At 37.5% G+C, this 16010-nt stretch overlaps 1 protein-coding gene across 3 annotated transcripts in view; it reads right to left on the reverse strand.

Moving 5' to 3' along the window:
- The window catches only part of CPED1 (cadherin like and PC-esterase domain containing 1), a 144513-nt gene that overhangs the window by 8315 nt on the left and 120188 nt on the right, over positions 1 to 16010 (reverse strand). The window contains exons 19-23 of one of the 3 annotated variants that reach the window (XM_042872373.1): positions 11974 to 12110; positions 3414 to 3634; positions 3052 to 3153; positions 2755 to 2842; positions 847 to 993 (exon numbers count right to left, since the gene is read on the reverse strand). In XM_042872373.1, the coding sequence (XP_042728307.1) occupies positions 847 to 993; positions 2755 to 2842; positions 3052 to 3153; positions 3414 to 3634; positions 11974 to 12110 (695 nt within the window). Of the gene's footprint in view, positions 1 to 846; positions 994 to 2754; positions 2843 to 3051; positions 3154 to 3413; positions 3635 to 7468; positions 7658 to 11454; positions 11550 to 11973; positions 12111 to 16010 lie in introns of those variants that run through there. The other 2 variants (XR_006179194.1, XM_042872374.1) reach the window with 2 other exon arrangements.

A 16010-nucleotide genomic window follows, 5' to 3' on the forward strand; every position in this document is an offset into this window, starting at 1 on the left:
CTCAAAGGACATCTCAGACAAACCAGAAAAACTTTAAATATCTTATTTTTCAAACTCTCATTGGTTTGGCCTCCTAGGCACTGATTTTGTGTCTAAATATAATAATGTGTTTACTAATTAGTTTCTGATTTAATCCACGGAATCCCCTCACTTGTAATATGCTGTGAAGACTCCCTGCCTTAGAACAAACAGAATAAGAATATATTCTCAATTGCCTTATTCACATATTTTATCACATCCCTGTTGTGCTCACTCTCTACAGACCTCATACAAAAAAGAAATCAGAAACTTGGGTGAGAATGAGAACAAATGACTTACCATTTCTGTTAATTTAACCTGTCATTGTAATGATACCAGATAACTTTTTCTTACAAATGTGAAAACATATATACAGAAATAAGGACAACCTTTCATTTTAAATCATGGTTTGAAGGGAGTCTGCCAACTAGCTCAGTTAGGAAGGCTTAGGACAAAACATGTGAGACTGAACTATTGTGAAAACAAAAACAGAGTACATGCAGAAATAGCAGAGATATATAATGGATAGCAAATCCTGTAAGAACCTGGAAAGAATAAAGTATTATTTTCCAAAAGTTACCTCTTTAGAAGAGCATGCTTGTTTTTCTTTCAAAGAGCCACCATCACAGCAGCTCAGCCTGTTCTTGGGCAGCCATGCCATTTGGTACACAGTGGCCAAGTGCCACCATATGTGTGCTGCTGTCTCTACAGCCTTTATTCAGGCCTAACTTCCAGTTACAACAACTTCTATTTGCATACCTTTTTGTTTCTAAGTTCCTAAGCAGTTAAAAGCTCTCAAAAATACCCGAGAAATACACAAACCCCTACCTCATGGAAATGACACCCGCACTTCCCCCGCAGGAATTCTTTGTATCGTCCCATTGTGATGATGAACGTGTCAACAACTTCATAGCCATATGTTTTTGCTGTCTCCAAGATAACCAAGTTTTCATTCCACAAGTTTTGTACTTCTGCCTGCATTCCAGATAACATATTGCAAAGTTTTTCAAATGGACTTTTTACAGGTTATTTTATTTTGCCATTGAAATGAATAGTAAAACTGCATTTTGGACAAAACAGTTTCATTATAGATATTTCCTTAGAACAGGTTATGCAGCACATAAATAGCTATAAGAAAATTTACAATATTTTCTTTTAATTGCACAACAAATTGGATTGATTTAGAGAAGATGTAAACTAGAAACAAAATTAGCAGTAACTGTAATTATTTTTCAGTAGATGTCCAGCTTCCTTTCCTTCATGGGAATGTTTCAATGCTGCTTAAAATATAATTACTGAGTAATTTTTTAATATACATTTTGTTAATATATTTCAGAAAAAAATCCTATTATGAAATTGTCTATGTAACAAATTGTTCTTGTAAAGTATAAATTCAGATTCAGATCAAAGACACTGAGACTGTTGTTTAAAAAGGAATATATGGCATAGGTATCTTAGACACAGTCATAGTAAAGAACAGAATATTTGTTCTCAACATATTGCAGGATGACCAAGAATAGAAAGATTAGCTACAAATTTGTCTAGGCAGCACATTTTGACACTGCAGGTAGAAGGGCTTTGAGAGTAGCTGGGGTAATCCAGAAGTCCATAGCACCCAAACTACATGCAAAATTTGATATATGATTCAAATATTGAAAAGGAAAACGTAGTGAATTGCACACTTAATTTGATTTCTGGAGTTTTCTGAATTTCCTGAATTTGCTTGAGAAAAAGAATAAAAATAACCTTTGGAAGCCTTTAATAGTCTTTCTATCCTTGCCCCACCTACATAAGATCAAAGTTCTTCTTTCTCCTTCTAGGTCTGAACTCTGCTGAATGCTATAGCAATAACTTTGACCATGCTTGTTCACATGGATTCCAACCACTTTTCCAATGTCCCATAATTTAGTCATCTTTATAAAGAAAATGGTTGGAGTCCATAAGAAGAAATTCAGTAAAGATTACTGGCAGATAATGTAAATCTAGAAAGAATTGGGCAAAATCTGACAATTTGCCTCTATAGCAAAAATCACATGCCAAACAAAGTAATGTATTATGGCTGGAAGAAGAGGTGAACAGCAGATCTCAGTGTCTATATAATCTAGAAAAGCTATGAGTTTTCTCTATTCAACAGGTGTGACTAAGCTGTTCCCTAGTGTTACATGCAACGGTGGTAGGCATTAATTACTTTATTCTACCTTGCAGTGCTTCCCAGCTTTGTCTTATCCACGTATTTCACGTGTTCTCTCTCCCACCAACAAAATTGTAAATAAAAATATTGAACTGAATGAGTTATACAGTACACTGAAATGAGCCCATCTGTTACTCTGAGAAGTCTTGGACATGATTTCAACTTGCTGTATTGCTCGCTTGGCCTGATTGTATCACCCTATGGAGGGTCTGTGCTCTATGTGGTACAGAGAGCAATCTGCCCAGCCCCAGTTCAACTTCAACTCTGCCATAAGGCTTAATATTGGACGTTCCTCTAGTTCTTGGCACAGCTGACTGAGCACAGTGCCTCAAATGACTCTGATTGCAGTAGAATTCATGAAATAAGGCTAATTGGTTTGAATCCACATCAGTAAGCCACACTAACAAATATAAACACCATTCTTTCTTTGATCCAAATAGAAGTTGCTCAGCAGGAGAGATAACATACTTCGACCAGGCAGAAGAAATGGTTGCTGAAATAACAAGTCTTCTGTGAAAATGCACTCTAAATATACTGTTACTTACCTGTGATAAAGAATGTATTCCATCCACTGGGAGGTGAAAGCCCATCCCTATGGATTTGATAATTACCAGGATATTTGATAGATTTTCTCTGTTTGGCAAGTGAAAAAGATAAAAACAGGACACACGTTTTACTTAACATGCACATCGAAAGACACCACATTTTTTTTCTTTCAAAGTCAGTTAAGTCCACACCCATAAGAAAACAAGTGAAATGTTTGCATTTAAAATTTCTGGTGTTTTCTCATAATTTATCATATCAAGTCTTGACATGGAATAACACTAAGTGCATAACATTACCTGTTCAACACCTTTTGGATGATTTGCAGGTGATTGGAATTAAGCCACTGAACGCCACCTACAATTAGTACGGTCTGGTCTGTGTTCTCCAGCGGACGTGATCTGAAACCCAGAAAGAAAAAACCAACACGTTGCCTTAAAACAGATGGCAAACATTTTAACGGCACTGCATTGCATTTCAGTGAACTGTATCTGGCACCCTGATCAGAGGCCTGATGTCATTTTCTACTACTTTTCAACCACACAATACGGCCTGAACACATTGTGTTTAATTGTTTGCTTACTTTACTTCCAAAATCTGTTAAACACATTTGTGAATAGAATAAAACACAAACAAGCCAGCAGTGGAGTTTATACAGTACCTCTGCAGCAGTTGTTCTAGCGCTTTTTCAAAAGTTGGTCTCTGGTTTGCAGTCATCCAAAACTGGGGATAGTAGGAGTAACTGATAAATGTTTTTCCCTTATTGATATTATCATAACATTTAACATCATGAGTCTTTTGCCATTCCTGAAGAGTCTCATTCACTCTTTCTATTAGATAGTACATCATCCCTCTGTTGGTTGAGTCACCTATAAAAAGAATCTTTGGATGGAAAAGAAGATGTGACTTAGAAGCTATACACACCAAAAACAAAAAGCAAAGAATACAGCCAGGCTGGAGGCTTTTAGATCCTTTTCACAAAACTCAAGAAAACTCTCTGTGAGCTGCCAGTGAGGGCAGGCCTGACAGCTCAGTACTAAAATTCTGACCTAGCAAACATTATCCGATTCAATGAAAAAAAGCACAAATAAATGTCTATAGTTGCACAGTTAATATAACACTTTTTATCCTTGCTTTCTTTAGCTTAACATTATAGTTCAAATTGCTAATAGTTTCTCTCCTGATTTCTTGCAGTTTCCTGCTTTGCTTCCTTCAGTTTTTCATGTGGTTTGTTCCTACACAGCATGTCTTGGTTAACTTCTGTCTTCCATAAATGTGATTAATTAGAAGTTACACCAAAGGAACGCACACATCAATGAGTGCAACTGCTGCCTTATTTGTAAAGAGATGGTCTTTCTTTCATTTCAGAGAGAATTGAAAAAGAGAGCTATTTTGGTGGCAAAGAATCTGAATACAGTCCTGGACTGTGTGTGACAGGAAGCACTGCATCCTAAAGGGAGCTGAAAGAGCCATAAGGATAACAGAGATGTCAGCAGTCTGTCTCTGAACTTGCAAATGAATAAAGAAGTTAAATGTAGGGTTGCTTCAAGCCGTTCTGTTGACTTTGCCAAATCAAGGGTTCTGTACGTTGAGACCACAGAACTGAAGGTATGTATTTTCAATACTATTGCCCTATTTTTAGTGGATAAAACCAACATTTCCTCCTGCTAAGGAAAACGTGTAAGCAATGATAGAAGTTCAAATCTGAAGAGATCACAGGTTCACTGAGGTTTGCCAGTGAAACTGCCTATGATCTGTAAATATCACAATCAACCAGAAATGCATACAAGGGAGCAAAAATATAAAACTGAGAGTCAGAAACCCCACAGAGCCATAACACAATATCAACCCTGTTTTCTGTACAGCAGTGTGCCTCTTTTTCCTGCCTCCTCTGGCATTTGGGGTAGTTGTCATCCTGTAAGTAGGGGTTGCCATTTGGGTTTTTATTTGATTTTTTTTTTTTTTTTTTTTTTTTTTTTTTTTTTTATGCTTTAACATTTCCACCTTGAATGTTGGTTAGACAAATAGAATTCAGACAACATAAGATATCATATTTAAGAAGATGTTTCCAAAGCGTGCCTTAGAGATTTTATGTGGTGAAAACACGATGGACTTTTCTCATCTAATAGATCTCTATTTATCTGTTCCCTTCAGGAACAGTTTTAGAGACTGAATCCAGTGCCCCCTATGAGACTGCTGCGAGAAAAAATGAACCACAACTGTGTCCCAAGGAAAGCTCCCCCAAGACAGAATCTGTTTCGCATGAACATACCCTGATCTGGTGGCAGAGCCGAGAATGCACGCAACAGTAACTTGAACATTCCATGCCCTGTCTGCAGGTTGCAGAGAATCATTTGGTAGGCACAGAAGCTGTTTTAAATTCATACATAGAAGCTGCTTTATGTCCTTTTCTGGATCTCTCAAAGCTGTTTTGCAGATTAAATTTGTAAACAGTTGCTGTTCCTGCTTGGACTGCACAAGAGCTTCTCTCACATGCAAGGGGATTTCCAACTCTTTTCACACTGTGCCACAAGAAACCTTTTTAAGCCAAGCACAACATGACTCAGAAGTCAAGGATCTTTGGCAGTGGAAGGATTTGTTGGATTCTCCCCCTCTTTCCTTCTCTAATGCACAAACATGCACACAATTATTTACAGTTTGGAAGACAGTCCACACTACAATCTGACCTAATTCTAAAGTAGGCTAACTTGAGGTTTTAAACAAGAATTCTTCAACTTGCAAAAGCTCTTAATCTCTCTGGTTTGTCTATATCCACATCTCTTTAATCTTCACTTCATGAGTCCATCACTGTGTTATATAGATGGATATCTATTTAAAGAGTAGTTCTTAGATATTTGTAGGCAAGGATATCATTAACTTGCGGTATGGGTGAGTAAATTTCTATAAAAGTACAGAACACCATGAGCAGAATAACAAGCAGGCTCTACTAGGTCATACACAGTAGATCATGTTAGACTATTTCTCTTCTTATAACATATAACACCATTTTGGAATCAGTTATGATGGGGATTTCCAACTGAAAGGAGCACATTCAGCTATAAGCTACACTGATTTGGAAAATGTGGCAATTTTACCTTAGCCTTTGTTATATAATGACTTATATTCTGATAAATACTTTCTCTTCTAGCTGTACAAGGTCTAATCTCATCTAGCTGTATCCCAACAGCAGACAACAACACAACACAAAAACAAACAAAAAAGACAAGAAAAAAAAATGAGAGAAGAGCCATGGCATGCAGATGCAAAACATGACATATAGATGCAAAAATGTCTTAGTGCCAAGATGCTAAGCATCATATAAAAATATAAGATGGACCAAAAATAGTATTACTGTTGTGCTGATGTTCTGAGAATGTGAAGGAGGTGCTGGGAGTCAGAGCAGACTCTTGTAGAGCAGTCAGCGTAACTAGATGAAGCAGATACTTGTCAGTGCCCAGAGGTACTTCTTCAAATAGCAAAAGACTCACAAGGCTGTCCACACCTCACCTCTGAAGGAGTAAGTTTTGAGTCTCAAAACATCTCAATTTTCACTCTTAAGTGAGCTTGTTGTGAAGAATTAAAGCAGATCAGGAAAAGGATTAGATCCATGACTGAGCGTCCATGTGGGAATGTATATTTATAACTAGGAGAAGGTGTGGCTGAAAAGGATGTCAGGAATGTGACAGATAGCAACATCACATTGGTGGATGAATACAGGTTGCACCAGGAAAATTAACCTAAATACTCAGAAACCGGTCTGCTAAGAGAATAGTTAAGACTTGATGTAAGAGGAGAAGAGGAGAATGAGCCAAAGCAGACCTGTGTTTGTACAGAAAGAGAGATATAAAATGTAGATTATCTTCAAAGATGTCAGTCAGTTATAACAATCATATTAGCTTTCAGTCAAGAAATCTCTGACTTCAAGCAGGTATGAGCTATGCCAAGACAGTATCACTGGAATCACGCAAGTCTGTTTAACTCCAGCTACTTCCTTCACAGTGAAATCACAGCACTGTTGAAAGACATGTCATTAAAACGAGTGCTGATGTCTTGTGATCTTCACTGGAGGCGTCAGCAGACACACTCTGGAGACAACGCGTGCCGCATTCTGAACGGGATGCTCTGCATCCCATAAATGCAGCAGAGATCTCAGACAGAAAGATAACTGCGGATTCTTTGTAATCCAATGCATCCCAGGCTGCTGGATGCACAGCACATCACCGCCAAACCTGCACATAGAGCATCCACTCATTAAGGCCTTCTCTGCATCCAACAGTCTGGTTCTAACTATTGTTCCAACCATACTGTGAGGCATCTGTTAATCCTGGAAGGAAACAGGCAAATTCTTTTTCTTCTGCTTAAAAAAAAAAACACTCAGGTGGATGAACAGGGCATTTGTGTGTAATCCTACCTGCAAAAAATCTTTTCAAAATGCCCTTGCCCTGAATTGGCCAAGCACAGTTTGTTGTGATATGCAGACTATCAGAAAGTATCTTTCAAAGCATCCACCCTTTGCAAGCTTTATTATCAGCATTTGTTTGGACAACCCAGAGGCTAAAGCAGGTGGTGCATAGCTCCAGGAAGAAAACTTGCTTATGTCCTCCAAATAATCCAAGAGCTTTGATGAATTAGACTAATTATTAAATGCAATTGAATGTGTGGTAGCTATGGCAATATCTACATATTCTATATTTCTATATAGTTGCAAAAACTTACCAAAGCTGTGCATGCCACATATTATTTGAACCAGGGGCTCTGTGGATGCTCCTGTTTAGCTCTATGACAATAATGAGCCAAATGATGGTTCAGGTGTGCAGAATATGCTGTATCTCATTTTCTCCACAGTCTGGCACAAGGCTTAGTCCTGCGCTGTTCAGGTCAATGGGGGATTTGTCTGCAGGATGACTAAAGGATCAGGCATACATAAGGCTATAATTTTACCAGACAGAGAACAACACTGTCATGCAGACAGATGCTTTCAGCGTCTTCTGTTGCAAATGTTTTGTGAGAAAAAAATCCATCATAGCTTACAGGCTTTAAGAGATTGTGTAAGCATAGTGGAATTCACTTCTTAACCAGACCTATCATTATAAATTAACCACGCTTAGGAAACCTAAGCACCTGTAAATCCCAAACAGTACTTAACTCTAAAATATTATTAAGAAATTATAAGCTAAAATTCCTGTTTTAACAGCTGAATTTTAAGTACTTCAGCAAATATTGCCTTTTTACATTTCCTGTCCTTAATTACACATGATTCAATGGCACTTTATTATAAGACTAAACTCTGAGAAATATTTCTCAATGATAAACAAAATCTCCCCATGCTATTGAGTGTAGATTTCTATGTGCTGCTAATTGGATAAATAATTACCTGTTAGAACTCCTTTTCCTATACCTAATTTTAAAAGTTACTGTACAAAATTCAGAGCACTGTGTCATAATAGAATTGGGTAATTCTTACAGCAAATTCTTGTTAAACACAGAGGATTTGTTGAGCCAATATCATACAGATACATTCTTTTTATTAAGATTGTCTATTTCTTTCCTTCAATTAGGGCACGCATGGAGTTCTGTAAAACAATGTACCTGCATCTTATTACCCTCACTAAGAGTTTAGAAGGGAGAACAATTACAAATGCTCAAACTGGAAAATCTACTATGCCAGAACCACCTGAGCCTCAACACTTCAGAATTTTCCTGTTTACAGTGTCTGAAATGCAAACATATGACTGACTAGTCTTGCTAACACATCATAAAGCAAAATGAGGCCTCTTATAAACTGTTTTTGTGAATGCATATCCTTTCTCATGTCTCCACCAATCTGTTTCACTACAGGTGGTCTTAGGTTCTTATGAAACAGAAACAGCTTAGCTCAAACACAGTTTTATATGCATACAAGCTAAAATAGTAGTTAAATCCAATTTGAAGTCACAGCCAGGATAAGTGAATCACTGTTATAGAGAAAGGACTTGATAATTTTAGAGATGAGCTTTGAATTACAAATGCATTTTAATTAAATATATGAAAGCAGCTTGAAATTAGAAAAAAAAAATTGAAAAGCATATTTTGGTAGGCTTTTTTTACGTTGAATACAGGAAAGAAGTGCTATTTGAATGATCGTATCTTTCAGAAATGCTGATAAACACATAAAAGAAATCAAAGAGCAAGAGACATATCTGAGCACTGTATTTAACTGCTGTTCTATGAAACATAACAAAAAAGTATAGTTGCACTTAAACTTACAGTTGATCTTATATGTGCTACATCCAAAAAGAGACTATTGGCATTCACCTTCCATCTTGCTTCATTAGTTGCTGATGCACATCCAGATATCATTACACAGTAATGTGTAATGATAAACTCACTGCACGCTTCCCTTCACTTTTACTACAGGCAAAACAATACACAGACTTTTTTTTTTCTTGTGTGTGTGTGCATGCATTAAAAGAGGTGCATAAGAACACAATCTGCAGTTATCATAGTTGGAATGTGACAGTGGCAGAGAGATTGACACCTCATTTTTAAAGAAAATATATAATCACAGGCACTTATGTTGTTTTATCTTGTCTAATTGTGAAGTTTTAATCATACAAAGTAAAAACCAGCACATTAGAATCATGAAGCTGAACTATATGTTTTTTGACGGACAAAAATCAGAGGCTTCAGCCTAACGTATCAGAAATATTACTAATTCCTTTTCCTTCAACTCCTGATCAAATCCTACATGAGTCTGAATTTTCTCCAAATGGTACTCTAGAGTCAAATCCACAAAATCACAGAGGCTCAAGGGAAGGCATGACATGATTTGATCCACTGATGCTACTGACATATGCCACTATCTTTTCCAAAGGAAGACTTGGTAATTACGTGGGCTGTTTAACTGCCTTATCTTGAAATACATTTTGAGCAAGAATTCAGATACTGTGTGGTCTGCAGGTAAGAAAACAGGGCTGAGTTGGGAGATCTCACAGTTACTTCCAGCTCTGATGGAACAATTTTACTTCTGATGCTGCAAAATGTAGATTTTGTGGAGAACAATGTTACACAAGATGAATATTTCAAATACGATGGCATACTACCAGTCCTCAGAATACAGAAGTATGTGCCATATTTGAGTGCATTTTGGTAAGTGAACACGAGTGATTTCTGTTGTCCTCTAACTTCAGTAGGATTAAAAAACATTCTAAATCATCTCAGTATCCTCATCTAAGCTGATGATTTTGGGCTTATATTTTGCCCTCATTATGTTTTTGTTGTCTGCTCAGCGTGTCGGTGTTGAACCCTTCTGTTTATTTTACTAAGGAAATTATGATGTAATTAATTGATATTAATTCAGTGATCTCTATAGCGTTTAAAGCTGAGGTATATAATGGTTTGAAAACAATATCACAAGTTAGGGAAAATAAATACTGATGGATGGTTATAAAAATATCTTGAATAAGAAAAATGTGTTCATTCTCAAGAATTATACCTGTCTAGTCAATGGCTCCCTTACAAAACTGAAAAGCAAAAGTCTCTTTCAGTGAATGCCTGAAAAAAAAAACCAAAACTTTTTTCTATCATATCCTCACAGTGTATAAAGTTTCCCTTAATCATAGACATAATCAGGACTTTAACACCCAAGCCATTTCTACTCATCCAATTTATGTATAAAGAAAGACTTTCTGACTTCCTAAGTTCCAACAACACGAGGAACTTGATCCAGGCCTTACAATTATTTATTTGGTGAAAGAAGCACAAATGTTATTTGAAAATGCTTCACAAAATTAATAATACCACAGTGTAACAACAACAATAACATTTGAGGAAAGACATAGGAGATGATAGATATATAGCAAAATAGGAACATGCATTAGGATGATGACTTATAAAGAATAAAGCAGGTACTTGGACATCTGTGAAAAGGTAACATGAGTGATTCAGCAGCTTTCTACAGCCCAGTAATGGTTATCAGACAGTGATGCAAAAGGTGCAGAGTAGGAAACGTGCAATTAGTTTTACATAGATGTTTCTCACGCTGTGTTAATGCACCTCACATTAGCTCTGCCTCTTGTTTGACACTAGAATGGATGAAAGTCATAACATTTGAATTCAGATTGGCTGTAGTGGACATTTAAAGTAGTGGACATTAACAAGGTTGTCCTTGTTTTCACACTGATGAATGTAAGCACCCAGATTCAGGAAGTGAATCCCACACTGCCCTGGAAATTCACTTCCACTGTGGTATACTGTTCTGTCATCCTTTAGCTGTCTGACCAAGGGCTGTTTTCTCATTGAAACAGCCCCATGTCTATGGAAATTAAAGACCAAAGCTAGCAAATCACTCTACATTGTTTGTTGTGGTCAATCCAGAAGTGCTTGTTTTGTATTTAATAAGCAATTTGAGTTTCTCTGTCATATAAACCCACTGGTTTTGGTTTTTTTGGTTTTTTTTGAGAAAAGTATGGTAGGAGAAAACCACAGGCAGAAATCAAGCCAAGCAACAGTGAAGAACTCTGTGCAGAACAAGAAATGATCAGAAATGAAGGAGAAAATGTTAATTGAAAACTATTATTTTTGTATCTGTCCATACAGAACTTGTATCAGATTCTTTCAAAATGTTAATTACTATTTTCTTATCTAGACAATGCACTCTAAAAAATCTTTATAACAATTAATTACTTACTTTCTGGATACTTGTATCCTCAGTAATGTACCTGAGCCTCAGATCAGAGCTTTCTCTCAACAGTTTTATAGTCATAGCATGCCTATTAAGGAGACCTTGTATTTCCAAGCAATCACCTTAGAAGCTTCACTATAAGAAAAGAATGTGCAAGAAGACTTGGTAAGATTAGTGTGCACAAGCAATGCCATGCATTAGGTATGCAGCAGAAGAAACTAAACTTGCATGTAAAGTGTGAGACAAACTGTAACAATGCAAATCCCTTCTCTGTTCACCATGCTTGGATACCCTTTGCAGGTCTCATTGAGAACCATGTACATTGCAGATCTTGAAATTCCATTGGTATGACCTGAGTTTTATGTGAAATGGCAGTGTACAGCTGTGACTGCATAGGAGGCTAAATTATTGATAGTGGATTCTCTGTCCAAAACTTTTTCCCCACTGTAATAAAAAGGGATTTTTCTTAAACATCACTCATGCAATTTCTTTTAAGATTCTGGAACACTTAATATTCAAGTAAATAACAAGAAATTAAAGAGCAGAATCTGTTACTTACCTTTCTGCCTTCCACACACTGCTGGAGCTCGGGCTTATCAAGCACAGAGTATTGGCAGCCATGGGGCTGCCACATTATTTCTCTCCAGTCACAGGTTCTGTTGTCAGAGCAGCTGAGGCAAGGGACAATCCACTGCCCTGGAAAACAGCAATGGTTTATTAGCATCTCCTCTGTATTTTTTTGAGGAGTGCTACTGTGGAGCAAATGAGGCATTCTCAAGCATTTTGTGACAGCAGTTTTCCATATATTAAAGAGACTCTTTCCTTCTCTGCATTCCTTTTGCTCTCTCTGAAAGAACTGTGAATGCTCAAATTTGACAGTAGCTTGTGGGTTCATTTCTCAGTTCAAATTGCTTTTCTTGCATCAGTTTCTCTTTTCCCAGCAGAAGGGATAAAATAAAGTCGAAGGGGTTAAAGAGGCAGAATGGGAAAAGGAAAATATTTACAGTTCTGAAACATCTAAAGGCAAGATTTGTTCTTATCTATCAAGATTAACTCTCACTTATCAGACCTTTATAAAGAGGAGGACAGACTCTTTAGCAGTGTCTGTGATAGGACAAGAGGAAATGATTTCAAACCATATGGGAGATTTAGATTGGATATAAAAAAAATTTTTTTTACAATAAGTGTGGTGAGACATTTGAACAGGTTCCCCAGACAGGTAATGGAAGCCCCATCCTTGGACACAGTCAGAGTCAGGCTGGACTATGCTCTGAGCAAGCAGATCTAGCTGTGGATGTCCCTGTTCATTGCAGAGGAGTTGTACTAGAGAACCTTTAAGGATCCCTTCCAACTGAACGATTCTGTGATTCAATTCTATGATTCTACAGTTCTTTTCTAAAAAGTTGAGTATTGATCAAAGCCTCTGGATAGCAAAGTAAAGCAAGAGAGAGGATGGCTTTCCCTCATCGATACTCATTTCTTTATTTTTTGAGAATTCAGAAAACCATACACATGCATTTCAGATGGTTGAAATTAGATGAGTAAACTACATGACTGACCTCCATTTTCAAACATTACTTTGCAGTTAAGGAGTGCATAGTGGGATTGTCACAAGTCAGTGAGTTTCAAGCATCTGTTTTGAAAGACTGAATGATTTACTTAGTTTGGGTCTCTAAAGCTGTTTAATTCCAAAATCTTACAGGAAGTCAGAGGGACTTAGCTTCTGAATGAAGATAGAAAACTTGAGTTGCCTTTATATTCACTTCCACTTCTTTTTCCAGTCCATACAATTGTAATGTCCTGACAAAAGCTCTCAGTGTCCATGTAGCTATGACAGCAAAACCCGCTTTTGCCTTATTGAAAAACAACAACTCATGCCTCCAGATTCTTCTGTCAAAGCTATCAAGCCTTCTTAGCACGCTTTGGTTTCTCCTTGCAGCCCAGCAAATGTCTCCAGCAGCAAACGCCTGCAAAGCAGGCCTGCAGTCATTCCTACTGGACATAAGCACCAGCCTGGTGGGCTTCTCAGTGTTTGTTATACAGCTGCTACACAAGAAGCTTCAGTGCAACACGAGGCCACTGTTTATCAGCACTTATCAGGCCAGGACAGAGCGGGAGGCTGAGAGAACCAGGCCTGCAGAATAACAGAGGCCCTGAGCTGTCAGCTGCTACCTCAGGAGCAAGGCCATCTCCATGAGTCACCCCATGCTCGAACTGCTGGAAAGTCCTAAGCAAATGTTTTGGTAAGTAGCAGATAAAAGAGCCCTCTTAAATGAAACTATCAAGAATTGTTTGCATGGGAACCTGCACTGACACAGGGCAGCCTGCACATCTGAGGGCAGAAAGTATCCCAGAGTGCTATGGCTGCACAGCTCTGGCTGCTGCTGAGCCTGTCCTGCAGCCACTTCTGTCTGTGCAGAACATACCCACGGCCAGCTGTACCTGCAGGTGACACGGTGCACATGATGGCAGGCTGGAACTAAATGAAAGCCTGAACACTGCCATTATCACACATCAGCACACCTAAGTGAGCTCCTGCAGGCAGCTATGGGCATGTGGCAGCATGGTATGAAGAAAGGCAGGAGGGACAGCTCTGGACCGTGGTGCAAAAGCACAGAGGTAGAGCTGCTCAGAGCTCCTCACACAGTGCAGTTTTCAGTTTATGTTCCTTCTGTCCTAATCACTAAGCTGTTGGCCATAAGGACAACACTCCCCACAATTGTCAACCAAGGACTGCTTGAAGTTCAACATTCATTAGGATAAAAAAGTAGTTAGTTCCAAACAGGTAACATTTCTGGGAGATGACCTGACAGTTGGTCTCTGGGCAAGATCTTATGCCGTTTGTGTCTAGGGATTTGAAATGAATCTTTACCCAAGGCTACAAAGTGATGACCCAAGTTCTAGAGCAAGGCATGATTTTCACATGCACTCATATGAACAGAACGAGAAGCACCACGTCTCAGCACAGTAGAAAGTGCCATGTAAACTCCTTGTATCACTTTATTATCACTTTATACTTCCTGAGTAAAACATTAGGGACAGAATGAATGGTTGGTTTGAGGTCTGGAATCAGAGACTACCACTGCTTTCTAGTTCTTCAAAAATGACCTAAAAGTGGTTTGGGGCAGTGGTTTATACTTAAAAAAATGTATGAAAACTGGCAGTTTTTCCTAACGTAATTTTTCTTTTAAACCAATTTCATAAAAGTTCTGGCAGTGGTTACATCTGAGATCCCACATTTTATGGAACTTTCTGCTTAACTTTGTATACGTTTACGAGCTGATCTGGTTTTAGGTAATAAACTAGAAAAGTAGAACTATATAAAATGAATATTAAGGAACTGAAACATATGAATAATAAAAGTTTAAGCTTTGGCAACTGAAAGTGATAATGTACCTTTTGAAAAGATTATTTATCTTATGTTCAGTAATTAAGTAAGAAAAAATGAGATATTTTTGGTATATGCTGAAGACAAGTGGCAAAAAAATAGACAACAATGGCATATGATGGCAAATCTATGTTTATAGGAAGCATTTTGTGCTAGCATATGCAGTTGCTACACTTACATAGATTTTTAATATTATGTAAATATATGTATTTTAAATCGAATTATAATAAAATTTTCCCTATTGCAACTTCACAACAGCTAGTTACTGCATTCCTAACCTTCACAAATGAGATTTGATAAAAAAATAAATCTTATATATAAAAATAGAAAACAAGTAACAGTAAAAATTGCAACAAATCAATATTAGCTTGGAAGATAAGATGATTTTCTATTCAGACTCTAAGGTGGTTTGTTTCTGTTAGGTAGCAGTACACAAGGTAGCTTTCAACATAACTTCAACTACTCTGATTTATGCTGCTTCAGCCAAGAGTCAGCACTGGTTCTATTGGGCAAAAGCAAGTTCACCTAGAATTCACTGAAGGAGGGTAAGAGAAAGCTGCTGTTAGGTTAACTTTATTGTATAGCAAATACAAAGTTTTATGAAAGCCTGTAATAGGTTTCTAGAGAAAGAGTGAAAGTAAATGTATGGGAACTGCTGAGTCACGGCCTGAACCTCTGATTGATCACCTGAGGTGAGCCTTGAGTCAGCCAGAGGAGCACAGGTGAAGGCAATTCACCTCCTGGATCTATTTAAGAGCTGGCTACCAGAGGGGAAGGATCTCTTCTGGAGATCCCCTCTTCTGGTATCTTCTGATGAGCTCAACCCAAGGGTAAGCTCTTCCACTTATTCTCTCTTGTGATCCTTGTTTGCTTTACCTTACTCTCTTGATTATATTGCAATTATAACATCTTGATATCTATTGATTATACTCAATTATATTGTGATTATAACATCTTGGTTATACAGTAAACTTGCTTTTGGGCTCATTAAAGAGGCTTATCAATTGCATATGTAAACCTCTTGCTTAGGATATGAGATTAAACATTGCTAGTACTCCCATTAGATGCTCTCCTAACTTGGTATGAAAACAAATATGATTTTTAAAAATTATTCAGGGCTATTTACCTCATACTTAAAAAGCCAGCAAATGCTAGCCTAAAGTCAAGAAGTTTTAACTAAGAAAAGCTGAATTTCATTGTTTGTTTCT

Source organism: Lagopus leucura, unplaced genomic scaffold (assembly GCF_019238085.1).
Source record: "Lagopus leucura isolate 7727_CA_CO unplaced genomic scaffold, USGS_WTPT01 Super-Scaffold_100008, whole genome shotgun sequence".
Lineage (NCBI taxonomy): Eukaryota > Metazoa > Chordata > Aves > Galliformes > Phasianidae > Lagopus > Lagopus leucura.